Below are 20,132 nucleotides of genomic sequence, written 5' to 3' on the forward strand. Positions count from 1 at the left end.
AATGGATGATGTCTACGTCTCGTTTTTTTCTTGCAAGTTTCTAACTTAAGTCTCTGAAGTTTCTGTCTAACCTTCCTTTCTCACTTCATTCAGTACATGCCCAGCAGTACCACCTGTGCGCCTCCTCTATCCTGGCCAATACGGAGCCCTGCCCTGGGGGAGCTTCCAGTTTGGGGGAGACACAGACACCCTGATTAATACCTGCCATGTAACACAGGCCAGTGGGGCAGCAAATGGAGGACTCGGAGACCATCGGGAGCATCAAGGAGGGCTTCTGCCCTAGCCCAGGGACAGGGGGCATCTCCAGGCAGAGGGCCACTTATGAGCAGGGATTCCAGGAACCATGCAAGGTTGGGCCCTGAGGGAGATATGCACACATGGCCCAAGGGCAGGAGGGGCTGAACTGGGTTCTGGGCCGGGCCAGAGCTAGAGGCTTCGGATGCTCAACCTGGGGGTCTGACTTTGACCCTGAGAGCTGGCGGTTTCTCAATGGGGCATCCCAAGCATGAATACCTTTGGGAGCGCCCTGCTCATCCTCCAGGGCGGGGAGGATGGGATCCTTTCTTGGTCTTTCACCAGAGCTGCTGCATATGTTCTGTGTGAGAGCAGAGTATTCGTTGAACACCTACTATGTGTCTGGCATCATTCTAGCTGGCAGGGTGCAGCAGTAAACAAAACAGACCCAAATCTCCTGCCTTTGAGGGGCTTACACCCTGAGTGGAAGAGGGACAGTACACGAGAGACGCTAAGTGAGAATATAATATATTAGTAAGCAGTAAGGAAAAATATGAGGGAGAAGAGGCCAGGGACGATACAAGAGGTGACATTGGAGCAAAGACGAAAGAAGTGAGAGGCTCCCATGGATACGGGGGCAGGGGGAGTCTTCTAGACACAAGCGCAGGGAAATTTTTGTTGGTGAAAACCATTGTGGCAGAGCTGGGAAGCCACAGGAGGTGGTAGGGCTTTTTTTTAAACAATTGTAAAATAGTCATAATGTACAATTTACCATTTCAAGTATTTGTAAGTGTACAGCTCAGTGGCATCAAATATATTCAGATTACTGTGACCATCACCACTATCCACTTACGTAAATGTTTCATCACCCCAAAGTGAAACTCTATAGCCGTTAAACAGTGATGCCCCCAGCCTGCCTCCCCCAGCTCCAACAGCCACCATTCTGCTTTCTATCTCTATGAGTCTGACTACTCTAGAAATCTCATGGAAGTGGAATCATACAGTATTTATCTTCTTGTGACTGGCTTATTTCACTTAGCCTAATGTCCTCAGGGTTTTTCCATGTTGGAGCAGATGTCAGAATCTCCTTTTTTAAAACTATAATATTCCATTGTATGGAGGGACCTCATCCTGCTTATCCATTCATAAGGTTTTAAGCAAGCAGCGACTCAGTATTTCCTGGCAGGAGATTGGATCTGGGACAGAGATGACCTCAGGACCCCAGGGGCCGCATTGGTTCTCTCTGCTCTGCCCGCTTCGTCTCTCTTTAGCTCCAGCTCTGCCTTGGTTCCCCTGATGAGGAGCTGCCCCTGCCACCAGTCTCCCGGGGGAATACAAGCTCCAGCAAAGATTGATGCGTGGGCTGGGGACCAGTCCCTGCAGGCTTCCTGGAAGAGGCAGTCTTAGTCCAGAAACCTGAAGACTGGAAAGGCAGAGAGGGTTGGGCAGAGGGAGACCTGGGGCTGGACCAGAGTGTCTGGGATGAGGAACCTGAGCTCAGAGATGGAGGGATGTGGGGACTAGGCTAGGGTTGCCTGGGTCAACATGCCTCCTTGGGACCTGCGTGAATCTCCCTGGCTTGGCAGGCATGGATGTTGGAAGGAGAGTAGAGGACTGATGGATGAGGGGTGTCATGGTCCAGGTGTGAGTAAAATACAGATCTTGCCTCCACTGCATAATCTGATGAAGCTACAAGGAAGCATCTTTAAACGTCTTCCTGGAGATGGTAGGATTTTGAGCTAGAAACTGAGAGAAGGGAGTGCTTTTTCTTGAGCACCTACTATGTGCCAGGCATGAGGCGTATGTTGCCTTGTGCAACTCTCTCTTTATCGTCTCATTCTTCCCTTTTTTCAGCTAAAGAAACTGAAGCTCAGAGAGGTAAAGGGGCTTGTCCAGGTAACACAGCTACGGACTCAAGGAAACAGGATTCAGATCCATGCCAGAGGCCAAGTGCTAGATGTTTGTACTGAACGAGGGCTTGAAAGGTTAGGAAGGAGGTCAGGGTCCCACTCTTGAAGGGCAGGTGAGATCTTCCAAATCATCTCCTGCCTTTTCCAGGAGCCAAAGTTAGTAACTCTGGCTGTGGCCACAAACTATTTCCTGCAGATGATGCCCGATAACCAGGCCTGGGGTTAATTAATACATCGCTCCCCCAATTAAAAGCAGAAAGGAAGGAGATGTTGCATTCAATCAAGCCCCTTTCTCCTTCTCCTGCTGAATCCTAATTTGTGGACAGCGGTTTTAATTGTCTTCCCAGTGAGCCCAGCCCTGCTCAGGGCCCTGGGGCTGGAGAGGACAATCATATCCTTCTCAGACATCTATAATTATACCAGCTCCCTGGCTGGGAGGAGTTACCTGAACAGGGAGGGGTGGGAGGAAGTCAAAGAGGAAAGAGGATTTGAACGTCCCAAGCTCAGCAAGGATGATGTGGAGGTTGGGGAGGGGTCTGAGAGGCTAGAGGGAAGGAGGTGGTGGGGTGAGGGGAGCAAGAAGAGGGTTATAGGAGCATGGTCTAGAAGTTATGGGCTGCCACCCCTGAGTCCTCCAGAGCTGGGTTCATACATAACCACTGACTCTGGGGCCTTGGTCAAGTCACTTAACCCTTCTGAGCCTCAGTTTCCCCATCTGAAAAATGGGGATGATAATGATCACACCTCCCTAAAGAGCTTGGCAGAGGGCCTTGTTAGAGACGATGATCTCTAACAAATAATGGAATACTAACAAGCACTCCATATTTGTCAGAGATCATCATCGTCATCATCAAAATTAAGGTGGCTCAGCTTCTGGTCTCTGGTGCTGATGCTGAGTCCTCATCACAGAATTAGCAGAGGGAGCAAGAACCTCTTGACAACTAGAGTCCCCACCTTCAGTGGAGGCAGGAGGAGCTGAGCTCCCCGTCTCTGGAGGTGTGCAAATGGGACACAGAAGTGTGGAATCTGGTGGCTGAACTTGACCTGATAATTCAGATCAAATTCTGATGGGAGCTGATGGACTCCCAGGGTCTTGGTCACGCCTGATGATCAGACCCTAAGTTCAAAATCCAGCTGTGTATGTATCTTGGACAAATGATGTCACCTTTCTGAGCCTCACTTTCCTCATCTGTCAAATGGAAGTGAGTGGATTAGAAACTGTTAGAGACAATGTCAGCATCAAGCTAGTAGATGCTCCTTAAAAGGTGTGATTATTATTTTTTAAACAAAGCTCCGTGGGTTTCCCCTCCTCCCTTCTGGGTTCACACTATCCTTCTCCACCTCTGCTTATTGGTATTCACCCCTCCTTCAGGGTGCAGCTGAAGGGCCAGGTCACCTCCTCTTCCCCCAAGTGGAAGGGACCCCTCCCCTTCCCAGTGCCCAGGGCCTGGCTCCCTTGGGTTTGTCTGAGCTGGTGGGGGTCTCAGACTGTGAGGACTAACCCTACTGTATGGAGGAGTAAACCGAGGCTCAGAGAGGGGGAGAATTTTCCCAAGGTCACACAGCAAGTCTGACGGCAGAAACAGGCTCAGTCCCTTCTCCCCGGCTCCAGGTCCTGGCACTCACCTGTGTGTGGTTTCTCCCTTCAGGAAGGGGGTTCTCTGGGGTGGGCCCCAAACAAACCCTCATGTTGCTGCTTCTGGAATATGGGGACTCAGATATGCCATCAAACGCCTAGAGCCTCAGCTTCCCCACTTGTCCTGAGAATGCATTGCCCCCTTCATCACAGAGGATGGAGCCAATGGGATCCTAAGGGGGCCTCCTTCAACCCACCCAACCATGTGGCTCCTGGCAGGGTCTGAGGGGATCAGCGAGAAAGAGCGAGGGGCCAGAGCCCCCTGTGGAGAGGGAGAGCTGGTGGCCGCACCTACAGCCAACTCTCCTGGCTCCCAGGAGTTCTCAGAGCAGATTCTCCCTCCATCCTCCCAGCCAGGGCCCCTCCCCACTTTGGCTCAGGACTGCCTGGCCCACCTGGGGCTGGTGGGGGTGGTGGGGAGCAGCACCTTCTCTGGGAAGCCTCCCTTGATTGCCTCAGGCTGGGTGAAACGCCTCCTCGATACCAGCCTAGGCCTTTACACTCAGAATAAAACAGACTCCCCACAGGACGGCACTTCCTCAGGACTTTCCAGAACAAGGTTGGCCACTGGGGACTGTTCCTTTTTAAGAAAGAGTCCTACCACCCCAAAGAGTTTGAGTTATGTGGGAAAGAGCACAGCCTTGGGAGTCAGACAGTGCATGTGTGTGTGTGTGTGTGCTGTCTTTTCAGTCGTGTCTGACTCCATGCAACTCCATGAACTGTAGCCCACCAGGCTCCTCTATCCATGGGATTCTCCAGGCAAGAATACTGGAGTGGGTTGCCAGGCCCTCCTCCAGGGAATCTTCCTGACCCAGGGATTGAACCCATGTCTTGCATCTCCTGCATTGGCAGGCGGGTTCCTTAACCACTAACATCATCTGGGAAGCCTGGCCTGGGTTCAAACCCAGGCTCCACTGTGTGACTTTGGAAGGGTTACTGCCCTACACTGGGCCTGGGCCGCCACCTCTGAGCAGTGGGGAGCTGAGGCTGGCAGAGTCCCCACCTGCCAGGATGCCGTACATGACAACTGACCACTGGGAAGGTGCCTGGCCTAAATTGAGATGTGCTGTAATCATGTAAAATACATGTGGATTTCCAAGACTTAGCACAAAAAAGAATGTAAAATTTCTCATGAATAATTTTATACATGTTGAAATAATTTTTTGATATCAGGTTAAATAAAATAAATGATTAAAATTGATTTCACCTCTTAAATTTTTTTTTTTTTTTGGTTACTTTAAAAACATGGCGACAGGTAATTGAAAATTCCCTCTGTCTTCGCACGGGGCTCGCATTCTGTGTCTGTTGGACAGCGCCCTCTAGAGGATGATTACTGGGATCCGCGTTGGGGGAGAGGGGCTGTTGTGGGGCTGGAGAGGGCCTGACCTTTCCCACCCCTGGCTGCTGAGTAGCCCTGGGCCAGATTTCTGCATCAATAAGAAGAGCTGGTGGACCAAGGTCAGGGTTTTCAGTCAGTTGGGGGGCCTGTGGGCAGGGGGAGGCTGAGTGAAGGCAGATGGAGGCCAGCCCCTCCTTTCACCCTGATGGAAACCCATCGCTGCCCTTCCTTCCACCCGTGAGACCCACCGTACCATCTCCCATCCTCCTGTGGGACGGACTCACCCAGCCCTAGGAGGAGAAGTGCCATGGCTGAGTCATACAGCCCTGGTTCCAGGGCTGGCTCTGCCCTTCCTAGCTCTGTGATCCTGGGTGAGGGGCGGGGGGTGGCTCCTGGTGGGGGGAGCAAGCCCCTCTCCACACAGTAGCTCTGGATCTCCTTTCTCCATGGGCAGGAGGGAAGATGGTGGTTACTTTCAGATTCCCATGGCTCAGGCAGGGACAGCTGGAGGGGGTTACAACAGCAGTGTCGCTCCCACTATCTCTTGGCCAGGAAGGTCACACTGCCAGTTACCTCAGATCCAACTGGGAGCCTCACCACTCTCCTCCTTCCCCCATCTGCAAAGGTGCTGGGCAGGTAGGGGTGTGGATCAAAGCAGAATCCGGCTGTCCCCAGGGCCAGGGGCCAGTGGCTCACTCTGAGCACCTCCCAGTCCTCCTGGTGGCTCAGGTCCTCGGCGGCCCCCTTCAGTCCTGCCCGAGTTGGCGAGTCGGCATCAGCATTTAGCGAGCACCTACTATGTGCCAAGCACTGTTCTAGAAACTGGGGATATATCAGTAGACCAGACAGGCACCACCCCTACCTCCTGGAAGAAAAAACAGACCATAAACATACATAAAATAAGTGTATTAGCTGTGCTGTCCAATACAGTAGCTGTTATCTACAATTTAATGGACATGAGTTTGAGCAGACTCCAGGAGATGGTGAAGGATGGGGAAGCCTGGCGTGCTGCAGTCCATAGGGTTGCAAAGAGTCGGACATGACTTCGTGACTGGATGACAACAACCCCCTACAAGTGGCCATCTGCATTTAAGTTTTTTAAAAATATTTATTTTTGGCTGTGCTGGGTCTTTGTTGCTTCACACAGACTTTCTCTAGTTGCAGCAAGCAGGGTCTATTATCTGATTGTGGTGCACAGGCTTCTCATTGCAGTGGCTTCTCTTCTTGCAAGAGCATGGGCTCTAGGGCATGTGGGCTTCAGTGGTTGTGGCACATGGTCTTAGGTGCCCCTCAGCACATGAGATCTTAGTTCCTTGACCAAGGATCAAACCCGTGTTCTCTGTATTGGCAGGCCGATTCTCCTGGACCACCACAGAAATCCTTACATTTTAGGTTAAATTAATTTAAATGACGTAAAACTTAAAATTCAGTTCCTTATTCACACTAGTCATATCTCAGGTGCTCAACAGACTCATGTGGCTGGTGGCCACTGTATTAGCTCAGATACAGACCATTTTCCTCATCACAGGAAGTTCTAGTGGGCAGCACTGAAAGTATGTTGGAAGGGAAGAGGGTTTCAAAGCTCTGGGTTGGGGCAAGAGATGCAGATTTCTTTTTTTTTTTTTCAATGCAAATTGTATTTTGCAATTTCTCTTCTTTTTTTTAAATTTTTAATTAATTGTTTTGACTGCACAGCTTGTGGAATATTATTTCCCTGAACAAGGATCAAATCCAGGCCCTGGCACTGGAAGCACTGAGTCCTAACCACTGGACCAGGAAATTCCCAGGGATGCAGCTTTAAGTGAAGTGGTCAGGGTAGACCTCGCTGCACGTGCATGCTATGCTAAGTCACTTCAGTCGTGTCTGACTCCATGCAACCCTATGGACTGTAGCCCTCCAGGCTCCACTGTCCATGGGATTCTCCAGGCAAGAATACTCGTGTGGGTTACCATTTCCTTCTCCAGGGGATCTTCCTGACCCAAGGATTGAACCCTCATCTCTTACGTCTTGTGCATTGGCAGGCAGGTTCTTTACCACTAGCACCACCTGGGAAGGCCTCAGGCCTCACTGAAGAGGTGACATTTCAGCAGAGCCCTGATGCAGGGGAAGGAAGGAGCCCAGTGATAATCTGGGTGAAGAGAGTGCTAAGCAGTGGGAACAGCAAGTGCAAAGGTCCTGAGGTAGGATCTCAGCTAAACATCCAAAGAACAGCAGGGAGGCCACTGTGTCAGGAATGGAATGAGCAAGGGGAAAAACAGAAGCTTTTCCTCCACAGGGGACTGGCTTGTCAGCCACTGTAAAGGCTTTGGTTTTTCGTCTTAGGGAGAGGGTGTTATGGGAGATTTGAGAGAGAGAGGGACTGATTGGTGTTTTGCCAAATTTCCTCTGGCTGCTGTGTTGAAAATAAATGAATGAGGAGGGTGGGTGGTGGCAGGGAGGCCAGTGGCTCCCCCGCTGTCATGGGCGAGAGGTTGTGATGGCTGGCCCAGCCTGGGGCAGTACAAGCGGGGAGAAGGGGCTTGATTCAGGAGATGTTCTGGAGACAGAACCCATGGAACTCTCCAGAGACCGAATGGGGGCATAAGGGAAAGAACAAAGGAGGCAAGGGAGACCCTACAGTTTTTGGGGGGCCGGGGCACTTGGAGGTCAAAGGTGGGTGGGCAAGTACCTTCCTCCAGGAGCCCATTGTGTTTCCTGCCCATTGGAAACAAGGACAGTCCCAGCTCTCAGTTGCTGACACACCACCCTTGACACGTGTTCAGTAACTCAAACAACATCTCCGTTCTTATTAAACTGGCTTTGTTACGCAACGGCAGTCAGTCCCTCGCAAACCTCAGAGAACATGGGCAGCCTGAACCCATGACCTTGGAGGTCAAGGATGTCACAGACATTCTCTTAGCCTGCAGGCTCATTGCTGGAGTCAAGTTCCATTTGGAAACCCTGTGTGTACAGCAGAAACAGCAGGATTTTATCAATCCTGACCCTCCCAAAGTGCTTGGGATCATGGGAGCGGGGTGGCAACAGGTGACCCCAGAGCAGGACCCCTGCTTCCAGTCAGGCTCTGTCTTCCTCCAGCTTCGAGGCGAGCAGTGCCAGGAGGGACCACGGGGGCTGCAAGGTGGGCTTGTCTACCTGCTGGGTGGGGGCGCCTGGCAGCAGCAAAACAGACCTGGGGTGGCGGGGACCGACGGAGGCAACATTCCCTGGGTGACCTGCCGCTGCCAGGCATCTTTCCAGGGAGAGATAATCCGTCCTGAGAAGAGGAAAGAATTCTAATTACGTCTCAGGACAGTATTTGTTTGGAAAGACAAGAGACAGAACATATGGTGGGAGCTGCACCGAGCGGGGACTGGTTTTCCCATTTATCTGCTAGCGTGGTGGGGGTGGCCGAAGGGTGGGGCTCGTGCTGGGCCTGGGGAACCGCTGCTCCGTCTTTGGTGGGGAGCTGGACCTGGCTTGGGGTGGGGGGCGCGGGTGACGGGAGGCACCTGGGTCTCCCACCGTCCCCTGGGGGCCTTGAGAGGATGGAGACTGTACCACCTGTTTGGGGCATCTCACAGGTGCCAGGAAATGTGTAGTGAGGGAGCTCTGGTCCCTGCTGTCCTGCAGCTGTGACATGCAGTGCCCGCAGCCAGCGGGTGTGTGTGACCATGACCGGGGTGTTGAGGGGAACCGACCCAGTGGGTCAGGGAAGGTCTTTCTGAGGGGGCCAGGTTTCAGCTGAGCTTTGAGTGACCTGCCTGGCCAAAGAGGCACCAAGGGAAGCACACTTCAGGCACTGGGAACAGCGGAGACCAAAGTGAGGCCTGTTCACAGGACAGAATGGAGACCAAGGGGAGGGGGGAGTGGCCTGCCCTCCAACCTGGGCAGAGGGGACCCCGGCAAGGTTCCTTGATTGAGGCGGAGGCTCAGGTCTGGTCTGGTTTCTCAAAGACAGTGCTGAATGCTGTGCCCTGGGATTGAGAAGACCCCCCCAGGGCGGGGCAGGCAGAGAAATTGGGAAGAATTGATGAAAGCAGCAGCTTCCTTCCTGGCCTCCTGGCCTTCTTGCTCACACCTTCCAACCAAGCCCTCCTCGGATCCGTCACTACCCTCTCCAGACAATCTGGTGCCCGCGGTCTCGGGGGTCGAGGGCTGGCCCCTGTGGGACATTCGGGGACCCCCGACCTCCTCCTTCATCCCCAAGTCTTGCCACCTGCCGCCACTGCCCAGCCCTCTTGCCCAGCCTCCCAGAGCTGGTCCAAGCGCCCCACCAGCAGCCAGACCACCCCGCCCCACCCTCGCCCCTCCCCTCCGCCCGCCCCCGCCACAGGCCCTGAGGTTTCCTGAGCCCTTGGCTACCCTTCCCCCGGTGTCTCCGCACAGCCCTGTTCACAGAGACGCCCCACGACATGACGGCGCGGACGGGCGAGGACGTGGAGATGGCCTGCTCCTTCCGCGGCAGCGGCTCCCCCTCCTACTCGCTGGAGATCCAGTGGTGGTACGTGCGGAGCCACAGGGACTGGACGGACAAGCAGGCGTGGGCCTCGAACCAGGTACCGCCCGGGAGAGCCTTATCCGAGTGGCGCTGGGAGGATCCCGGCCCCCCCCCCACTCCCCGGGAGGGGGTATGTCTCTGTCCCTCATCGTCTCTGAGGGGCACGGGCTCCAGCTGTGCTCGTCCTCTGCAGCCCCCAGCAGTCTCCCTCCCTTCCTGGAATGGAAGCTTGGTGGGGGGGTCGGAGTAGGGAGCGGAGCGAGGCTATGTACCTGGGATGCGCGCAGCTGGTAGGGCCCTGCAGGGAGCAGAGTCCCGCCCTTCAGGTACAGGTGGGGAAACTGAGGCCAGAGGGACGGAAGCTGGCTCCAGGTTACTGGGCAAGGCGCATCTCCTGACTCACCTTCTCCAAGCCCTGGGGGCACTTGCTTTGTAGTGAAAGTGAAAGTCGCTCAGTCCTGTCTGACTCTTTGTGACCCCATGGACTATGGGGTCCATGGAATTCTCCAGGCCAAGGCCTGGCGTGCTGCGATTCATGGGGTCGCAAAGAGTCGGACATGACTGAGCGACTGATCTGATCTGAACCCCTTCCCTTCTTCAGGGGATCTTTCCAACCCAGGGATCAAACCCAGGTCCCCCGCGTTGCAGGCGGATTCTTGCAAGCCCTCTAAACACAGGGTAGTCTTTGCCCAGTTCGGTCCCACACACACACACACACACACACACGTGCATGCATGCCCTTCCACATACCTGCAGACACACGAGGCAGCCCAGTCACGGCACACGTGCACACTCACACACACACACACACACACCGTGGAGGCATATGCTACTGGTGTCCCCGCCCACCTGCCTGGCCAGCGCTATCACCACCACCAGCCCCACTGCCAGTCCCTGCAACACTGCCTGTGGGTTTTCTCTGGACCACAGAGCCTGCCGGCATGGAAGGCAGGCTGGGAAAGGGCTCCATCAACGGCTGACAGCAGTTGGAGGGTAAATACCCCAGCTCCCTCGCCCTTCAGTCGGGATAACTGAAGAGCATCCCCAGGTGCTCAGAGGGAGAAAGTTCAGTTGCCCACGGTGGTAACTGGCTTGAGGACATACCCAACCTTAACTTCCTTCGCTCCTTGGTATCACTCACTCACTCACCTCCTGGTGTTTCCTGGCATCACCTCCCAAATAAATCATTTGCACTTGAATCTTTGTCTCAAGGTCTGCTTCTGGGGGAGCAAACTAAGACACTCTCATTCTTACGCTTGTGTGTATATAGGTATTATGCAAACACATATGTGTCTGCTCACCTGTTCACATATGAACACATACATGACACACTCTTATATGCACACACAGGCATGCTCACACATTCTTGCATGTTTCATGAAATGGCTTCTAACATATTCACAAATACATATTAAAATCATCTGGCTCCCGGAGGTGTCCACTCCCCAGCACACTGGCTTAGAGGACTCGAGTGGTCAGAGAAAGCTCTCAGGCACAGAGTTGCGGGCTTTGCAGTTGGAAGCCTCTGAGGTTAGTTTGCAGGGGATAGTATGTGGGCAGGGCTCTGGCAGCATCTGTGCAAACAAACCTGAAAACAGGACGCATCCACAGATGGAGAGAGATGAAGTGTGCAGACAGACAGTCCTACAGACACGCCAAACCCGAATTACATTCTTGCCTGTTCACACCTACCCTCCCTGTGTATCTCCAAGTACCCTCCATATCAGAATGCATAGCGCATGTGCAGTCAGTTTTACAGATACCTCCTTTATCTTCCTTTGCTCTAACTCACCTCCATCCCTGAGTGGACGCAGAGCTGAAGGACTACCCCCCCAGCCCCGCCTCCAGACCCACGGTCCTTGGAGCATCACCTGCTGTCTCGAGAATCTTAGCTGTGGCCCATATCCCCATCCCGTGATGCTAACGCCTTGTCTCTGCTTTTTCTACCCTCCCGCTCCCAACAGCTAAAAGCATCTCAGCAGGAAGACGCAGGGAAGGACGCCACCAAAATAAGTGTGAGTTTTGATAATGACTTCTTACAAGGGCTCTAATGGAGGACACAGCTGTAATTAAAAAAAAAAAAAAATTGGTCTAGTTCAGCAGGGAGCTTTGGCAAGAAGATGGAGGAGAAGGAAAAAAGAAAAAAAGAAGGGGAAAAAATTGGCCCAGCTGTTTTTTAAAAGCCAGAGATTTTTCAAGTTCATTGAATGACAGGCACAAACAAATGATGGGGGAGAGAAGATGCATTCTCTCCTGTCAGGGCCAAGGCTCTGCATGCCTGATGCTTCGTGCCTGTCTCAGCAGCATTTTTTATTTGGGAAGCCAACGAGGAACTAATGAGACTGAGTCGGCTTTTTTCGGCCCATCACAAATGACGGCTGCGGCATCTCACGGTCACTTGGGTCATCTGGCTCCGGACGTGAGGCGGGACAGAGGAACTACAGCCGAAGGGTTTCAGGGCTGGCCAGGCCTTCTAATGCGTTGACTCATTTTTATCATTGCTCCATCTCTCGAGGGAAGGGCAAGCTTTTGCCTATTTTACAGATGGGGCAGCTGAGGCTTAGAGGGGTCAAAGCCTTGCTGGAGGTCATGACTTGGCTGAGCCACATTGAGCTTTTGTCTCCAGGCTACACTGGAGCCCCATGAGGTAGGGCACCCAGGGGACTCAGGGAGTGCCAGTTTTTGTAGAGAAGGGCAGAGTCTGGAAGAGGCTGAGGAGAGGGGAGTGACCTGGTGACACGTGTGGCCATGGGACCAGGTTGGGTTTGTGCATGGGGCATGCAATCAGCCTGGCAGGAGGCTGGGAGTCAACTGGACACATGCCCAGAAGATGCAGGTGCCCACAGGGGTATGGATGCATGTTGGTGGGAGTGACCTCCAGATTCACTCTTTTCTGCTGCTCCTTCCCAAGCCCATCAAGGACTTGTTGGGGAGCTCAGGGCCCCAAGGCCACTTAGACACAGAGGATCACCTACAGCAGAATTCACAGTGTAAAGAGTGGGCACCAGGAGGCGTGAGGTGTCATGCCAGGCCCTGGAGGTGGCAGAACAGAGGCCGGGAGGCTGGGAGGGAGGCTCCCACGGAGCCTCAGACAGGAGATGGGCAGATGACAGAAGAAAGGCCTTCAAAGCATCATTTGTGCTATCTACCCTCAGGCCCTTTCTGAGCTGGGAAAATGTAAATCATTTCTGGCTCAGGGCGGCTGCTGGCCCACCGACCCTGGCCCCTTACCCTCATCCTCTGCCAATGGCACGCCCATGTGTAACATCTTGTTTCTTGTCCAAACACCCATCAGTTAAGCCTGGCCAGGTGGAGACCTCTGTGTACATTAATATACCCTGTTCATGGCAACTCTCTCACTGATGATTTTGCTTGGGGTTTAAGAAGCATCTAACGCAAAGGAGAAAATAATCTAATTGACTTAGAGGATTAGAATTCAAGGCTGCCGGGCCCCACGTGAGGGGCATGCAAAGATGCTAATTAGTTAAATAAAATAAATGTACTCAGCATGATCGTGCAATGCCCACCCCCACCCCAATCCCTAGTGATTCCTGCATCAGCTGGGGCTCTGGTTAGGAGATTCCCAGACAAACACAGACACATTTCCATGTGCAGAGAGCATCTTTCCTGTGATAGTTCTTAAGTACATGGACGCACAGTTAGCGGACATCTGTGAGCAGCAGCACACCCTAGGTTCCTGCAGCCCGAGAGAAGGCTCAGATTTCTCCATGGCCTTCAAGATTCTGTGCAGCTCACTCTGCTCACCCTCTGGGCCATCTCATCTGTTGGACCTGGTTCCCCTGTCCCTCCCAACCCTGGCTGCCTCCCAGCCTCGCATTCCTTCCTACCTTCTGACATTTACACAGGCCAGTCCCTTGGCCTAGAAAACAGTTCCTTTCTCTTCCTTCAGAACTCAGCTCATCAAGCCTCCCTGGACCCTGGGACTCAGCCGGCACCCCTTCCTTCTCCTTGCTGGCTACATTTTTGTCTGTCTTTTGCCTGAAGACATTTCAGGCCTGTCTTCCCTGAAGACAGTGTGGCTGGGACTGCGCCTGCCTGATTTCTGGAGCCTGGCACCGTGCCTGGCAGGTAGTCAGCGCCCAATAAATATTTACCAAGTGACTGCCACACACACACAAACACACACCCAGGCCAATGGCAGCACAAAGCCAGACACAGATTTTGATACACGGACATGCCAACACCATACTCATCGTGCCTGTGCGTGTATGTGTACAGGGGTCATGTGGGAAGGTGGGGCCTGGGAACGAAGGCCTTGTGCCTGCAGGAGCCAGATGAGCCATGCAGGAGTGCTGGCCCCAGAGTCCCATGTCACCTAAAACTCCGAAATTCCAGGAAGTATCTCCCAATTTTTAAAAAAATTTATTTTATTTTTGGCTGTGCTAGGTCTTCGTTGCTGCATGCGGGCTTTCTTTAGTTGCAGTGAGCGGGGCTACTCCCTACTTGCTTCTCATTGTGGTGGCTTCTCTTGGTGCAGAGAATGCGCTCTGCTCAGCAGTTGTGGCACACAGACTTACTTGCTCTGAGACATATGGGATCTTCCCGGATCAGGGACTGAACCCGAGTCCCCTGCATTGCAAGGTGGATTCTTAACCACTGAACCACCAGGGAAGTCCCTGATTTTTTAACTCTTGGGACCTAATTTGATTTTTGAAAAACTGTGGAAGACAAAGAGCTCAGTCTTCTGGCTGGGCAGCGTCAGCACCTTGGGGGCCCCAGGTTCAGAGTAGGAAGTAAAATGAGTCTCCGGGGGTTTGGTGGAGGCAGGGCTCCATCGTGGGTGCGGTAACCCCTTGGGTTCACCATGGTGGCCCTGGGGAGGTTGAGATGCGGCAGCGCTGAGTGCAGGGGTAGGGCAGGGAGGACACGTGGGGCCAGCGCCAAATGTCCCAGGGCCACTCGAGTCCTCGTCCAGCTTTGCCCCTCCCTGGGCCTCTCTTCCCCCGCTCACTGCTGTCTAACAAATATATGAACAGCGCTATGGTAACTGTAAAGTCCTCTGGATTCGGCCGTGTAAATGACAGTGGTTACTAGAGTGGAAACTTAATATGAATTTTCAAATCACATGATTCCTATTCCCAGAATTGGGGGTGGAGGGGTGTGGAGCAGGGAAAGGAGGCCCAGCTTTGCAGAAAACGGGAGAGGGAATGAAAAGAGCTCAGAATCTCATAAGGAGATCGTTTAAATTACAGGCACCTGTAATAATAGCATTGATAACAATAATAACAAGGCAGCTAACATTTATTGAGTGCTTGCCATATGTCAGGAACCATGATGAGTACTTTACAATGTGATTTATCTCATTTAACTTGAGGCCTGGGGAAGGATCCCCTGGCCTTAAAAATTATCTCGCTTGGGAGCTTGTATATGCTGAGGATTCCCTCATCAGGACCTCATTCCTGGGGCTCAGATAAATTCTGCCTGTGTCCATTTTCAAGTTCTGGAAGTCTTTCTTTTGAGTTCACTGAAGTGCTGTGTTTTGGAATTAATTTCCCCTTAACTAACAATTTTGTAAGTAGAGATGGCCCCCAACTGCCGAATTTGAAAATAAGGTGAAATTCTCCACATGCATCCTCTTTCCCAGGAGGCTCACCTGCCTTTGTTACTGTTAGTCCCTTCTTTGGTCTAACTGCAGTTGTTTGTGCTGTAGATTCATGTAACCTGTTTCAGTCCAAAACAGCCATGGGCAGCCTGGGTCCCAGTATACATGTGGCCTTGTGCTCCTGCCCTGCTAGCCTAAGCCCTGCCTCCTCTCCAGCCAAGCCCTACAAGCCAAGCGGCAGCCAAAGAGGCCTCAGAAAGCACGCTGCAGCCCCCACAGCATGTAGGATCTTCCCGGACCAGAGATCGAACCAGTGTCCCCTGTAATGCAAAGGGAAGCCCCTGATTTTTAACTGTTGGGACCTAATTGGATTTTTGAAAAACTGTGGAAAGCAAACAGCACCTCCCAACCCCGGGCCCCCAAATCTGCATAAATGGTTAAAAGGAGGCAGCAGTATTTGTCAGATCAAGCCCCTGCCTGCCTTGCCTGCCCACCCCATACATGTGATACATGCATGAATACTGCATGGTTTCTGATGCAGGGAGTGGGGGCTGGGGACGAGAGCAGCACACGAGCTCTGCATTCTTCATGAAGGATTAACAGGCCAAGCAGTGGGTCATGGTGTACTACGACTTTATTTTCTGTAGAAGACATTTCTATATTTCCTTGAAAATTCCTGCAGTGATCCACAGTATACAAAGGGCATGGAATTCTGCAGTCTGAAAGGGAAGCAAGATTCATGTGGAGTCGAAATCACTCCATGCATCTTGGGAATCCCTTGAAATAGGCACAGAGCAGCCGGCCTTTGGCTGAGGCCCCAAAGATTACTCTGTGAAGGCCATGGTCACACACACCCAGTCCCCACTCTCAGGGTACTCCCAGCCGGTGTGGCAAATGGATGATAACTCAACCATCACACATGATAAAAAGTAAAATTACAGCTGTGACTATCAAAATAAGAAGGAGTGCAGCCAGTCACAGAGGACCTGACCTAGTCTGAGGGGTCTGGAGGGCTTCCTGGAGGAGGTGTTCTTAGAAGTGAGCACTGGAGTGTAGGGGGGTTGACTTGGAGTAGAGGGAACTTCTCTGAGTGTGTGTGTGTGTGTGTGTGTGTGTGTGTGCTGGAGGAACTGCTGGAGGTTGGTGGGTGAGGGAAAGGAGAGGATTCCCCCAGCAGCCACTATGGGGAGCCACCACAGGAAGGGTTCTAAGTTGGAGCCATTTTGGAAAGCTATGTCTGACTGTCTTAGGGGGATGGATTGGAAGGAGCCAAAGAAGGCAATGGCAGCCCACTCCAGTATTCTTGCCTGGAAAATCCCATGGATGGAGGAGCCTGGTAGGCTTCAGTCCATGGGGTCGCTGAGTCGGACATGACTGAGCTACTTCACTTTCACTTTTCACTTTCATGCACTGGAGAAGGAAATGGCAACCCACTTCAGTGTTCTTGCCTGGAGAATCCCAGGGACGGGGCAGCCTGGTGGGCTGCCATCTATGGGGTTGCACAGAGTCGGACACAAGTGACATGACTTAGCAGCAAAGCACTTTGGAGAGACCCTGGGGGAGGCTGGGATATTGCCCTGGCCAGTGTGTGGGGATCTGGGTTCCAGAGAGAAAGGAAGGACCAGTGTTGTTTAGCAGGAAGATCAGTGGGATTCAGAGACATATTGTGCCCGTGTGAAGGGAGATATGGGGGTCATGACTTGGGAGGGTCTGGCTGCAATGGGTGAGGCCTTCTGGGGCCCAGATTTGGGGAGACTCTGAGTTGGTGTCTGGCCTTGCCAAAGTGAAAGTGAAAGTTGCTCCGTCGTGTCTGACTCTTTGAGACCCCATGGACTATACAGTCCATGGAATTCTCCAGGCCAGAATACTGGAATGAGTAGTCATTCCCTTCTCCAGGGGATCTTTCCAACCCAGGGATCGAACCCAGGTCTCCTGCATTGCAGGCAGATTCTTTACCAGCTGGGCACTGGTGAATTGCCTGGGTGTTCCTGATGAAAGCTCAGGAGTGGCAGAGCTCAGAGCCCGGCCTGGGGAAAGGACCTCCTGACCCTCTGCTCCCCACCCGGCACCTTCTCAGGGTTACCACGTCACTCTTAGGCTGAGGACACATGGAGGAAAGGTCTGGCACCATGGATTAATTTGCCATCATCCACTTTTCCTGGTACAGCTCGGGAGAAGGATCCCAGCCCACCCACCTGATGGTCTGTGGGCTCCTGCCGTGTCCAGCGAGGCCTGGGCCGTGGGCAGGCAAGAAGGAGGCTGAGCTTGGTCATGGCGTGGACTGGCCACCTTGTCTCTTTCAGCATAATTAGGTGCTTAATTGCACTGCTAAGGCCTGTCGATGCCCGTGGCCGAGGCGGAGGCGATTATGATTTACAGCCAGGCCTCCACGTGGGGGTCTCTCTGCCTCACAGCCCCATGCTGGGGGGCTGGGCTGCAGGATTTTTCTGCCCAGTCTGTGAATGTTGAAATCCAACAGGCTGCTCCACCATCCCCATGAAGCCTGGGTAAGATGATGGCTCTCTCACGTAAGAGATGCTTCTGAGGAAGGGGCCAGGCTGCCCGAAGACATGGAAGGCTGGAGGCCTAGGGAAAGACAAGGGTGGGCGGGTGAAAAGACAGACTTGTTTACTGGTCCTGGGAGAATCCCCAGGGATATGATTAGGACCTGGTTCTTGTCACCAGCTGGGTGGCCTTGGGCAAGTCATCTTACCTCTCTGAGCCCTGTTTCCTGACCCTTACAATGGGTATCCCAATGTGCCTATATCTTGGTATCCCAGTAATGCCTACATCTTGGGGTTATTTATTATGGGATTTAAATAAAGTGTAGACTCTAGCACATCATCTCCCAGGGATCAAGCGCTCCATAAATATTAGCTACCAGCTCTGCTGTTAACTGTTGTTACTGTTTTTATTATTTGCTTTCTCTGGGTGGTGCTTACAGATGCAGATCCCCAGGACTGATATGTGTCCTCTCCCGTCGTTCTGGTGTAAGCCGGCTCCCCTGGGTGCTTGGTTACGGATGTGAGGTCTGGGTTCTCCCTTAGATCTGGAGCCTAGGTGGGAGTTGCAGGGGTCTGGCTGGCTCGCAGCTGTATCCCCCAGCGCCTGGCTCGGAGTAGGTCTCGCTCATGGTCTTGTCGAATGAAAGGATGAATCCAGCCCAAGAAAACTGAGGCCAGGATGCTCGGGACAGGTCAGTGTCAGATCCAGCCTCCCAGCACTGTTTGCTGTTCTCCTTGTCTCCCTTCTCCTCCCTGGGTCGGGGAGGTCACACACAGGGGTGACGGGGTAGGAGGGAGCCAGTGACCAGGGCTTCCGGTCCAGGGAAGGGAAAGTGTGGGCAGAGGGATGGGCCATGCATGGTGCTCCCTCCCCAGCGCTCCTCCCAGCGCTTCACATTATTACTCCATTAGCGCCTTGTAGGGTTGACAAATGAAGGATAATTAATATCCGTGAGGGAAACAGATGTTGAGGTAATTCACTCCCCGCTGCGCATTTGCAACGGCATCTCCTAACTCGCCTGAGAGCGTGGCAGGGCCCCAGGACCTCTCTGTGCCCTTGGTCAGAGGTGATGGAACCAGCAGGGCTGATGGCCTCCAGCTGGGCCCTGCCCCAGTACCGTGGAGGAGGGGGTGTCCCACACCCAGGGGGCCAACTGGAAGAGTCTCTCACTGCTTGCTCTACAGGGAAGGTGGGCAGTTCTGCCTCTGTCCCACCTCCTGCCTCCTGCTGTGCCATAAACCCATGTACTCTTGCTTTGTGGGGGATGATGACCAGCCAGGAAGGTCAGAATAAGAGAGGGTGAGCCAGGCTCCTAGCAGCTGCCCACTGCTGTCTTCTCTTCCGGAGCCTGGGACGTGCCCTGTGGCCCTGCTACCTCTGGGTGACCCTCTGTGGGCCCATCACACCTTTAAAGGGTTAGAGTGTGCAAAGGTAACCTGGGTTCACTGACTTGATGCCCATGGGAAAGCCACATCTTTCAGAGGCTTAGCTTCACCATCTGTAAAGTGGGTATGATCATATATATGTGACCCAAAATTAACAAGCATGATATCTGGGTACCACTTCATTTGGAGAAAGGAGGGACTAGAGTAAGTCCATTTAAACACTTATACATTTTCTTTTTTCATTATTATTATTTACAGGGTACCAGGCTCTGGAGTGGTCACTGAGATGGAAAAGATAGATATCATTCCTGCCCTTGTGGAGTTTATAGTTTAGTCAGAAAAACAAAAATCAAGTAAACAGACAAATATTTGGTTCTCCAGTTGTGATGAGTGTTAGGAAAGAAATAGACAGGAGGATGTGATGGAGGGCTTCTTGGAGGAGGTGATGTGTGAGAATGAATGGGAGTCAAGGAGGTGATGGGAGACAGCATCCTGGCAGAGAGACCAGCAAAGGCTGTGAGGTCAGAAAGAGCCTGGAATCCAGGAGGAAGGAACCAGAGAAGCCAGAGCCAATTAATAGGATGATTAGAAGTCATGTGTGTGAGGGCCCAGCTGCATGGTGAACACATCACCTCAGATACCGTCCTCTTTCTCACCCTGGCCTCCTCACTACAAGGGTGATCAGCAAGGGTGTCCTCCTACAGAATATGGGTTGTGGCAAGAACAGGCAGACTGGGTATCTGTCCTCATCACCACCCCCCCAGGAGAGAAGGACCAGTTGGGCTCCGGACTGAGGCCACCAGTCTGAAGCTCACTCAGCTCCATCCTGGCCCTGGCAAGCCTGCAGTGCCAGCTGGTAATGACATCACTGAGCAGGGGGTCGCAGCTGGCTATTAGGGACTGTTTTCCCCTGTTCTGTCTAGATTGAGTGGGGGCTGTAGGAGGGGCTTCTTTTGGCTCTAAGGAAGAAGGGGACAAGAACGATGGAAGCCCCCTTTTACAACACCCCCAATTTATAGGCCAAACTTCGCTTTTATTTCAGCTTTTTATTTTGAATTGCAGACTCAGAGAAAGTTACAAAGA

The 20,132-nt window shown here is 52.8% G+C and overlaps 1 protein-coding gene across 1 annotated transcript in view; it reads left to right on the plus strand.

Annotated features, from left to right (window-relative positions):
- Window positions 1–20,132, plus strand: part of VSTM2L (V-set and transmembrane domain containing 2 like) — a 39,031-nt gene that overhangs the window by 16,379 nt on the left and 2,520 nt on the right. Inside the window, exons 2-3 of the mRNA XM_061437552.1 lie at window positions 9,485–9,654; window positions 11,561–11,611. Coding sequence (XP_061293536.1) covers window positions 9,485–9,654; window positions 11,561–11,611 — 221 coding nt within the window. The remainder of the gene's footprint in view (window positions 1–9,484; window positions 9,655–11,560; window positions 11,612–20,132) is intronic.

Source organism: Bos javanicus, chromosome 13 (genome assembly GCF_032452875.1).
Source record: "Bos javanicus breed banteng chromosome 13, ARS-OSU_banteng_1.0, whole genome shotgun sequence".
NCBI lineage: Eukaryota > Metazoa > Chordata > Mammalia > Artiodactyla > Bovidae > Bos > Bos javanicus.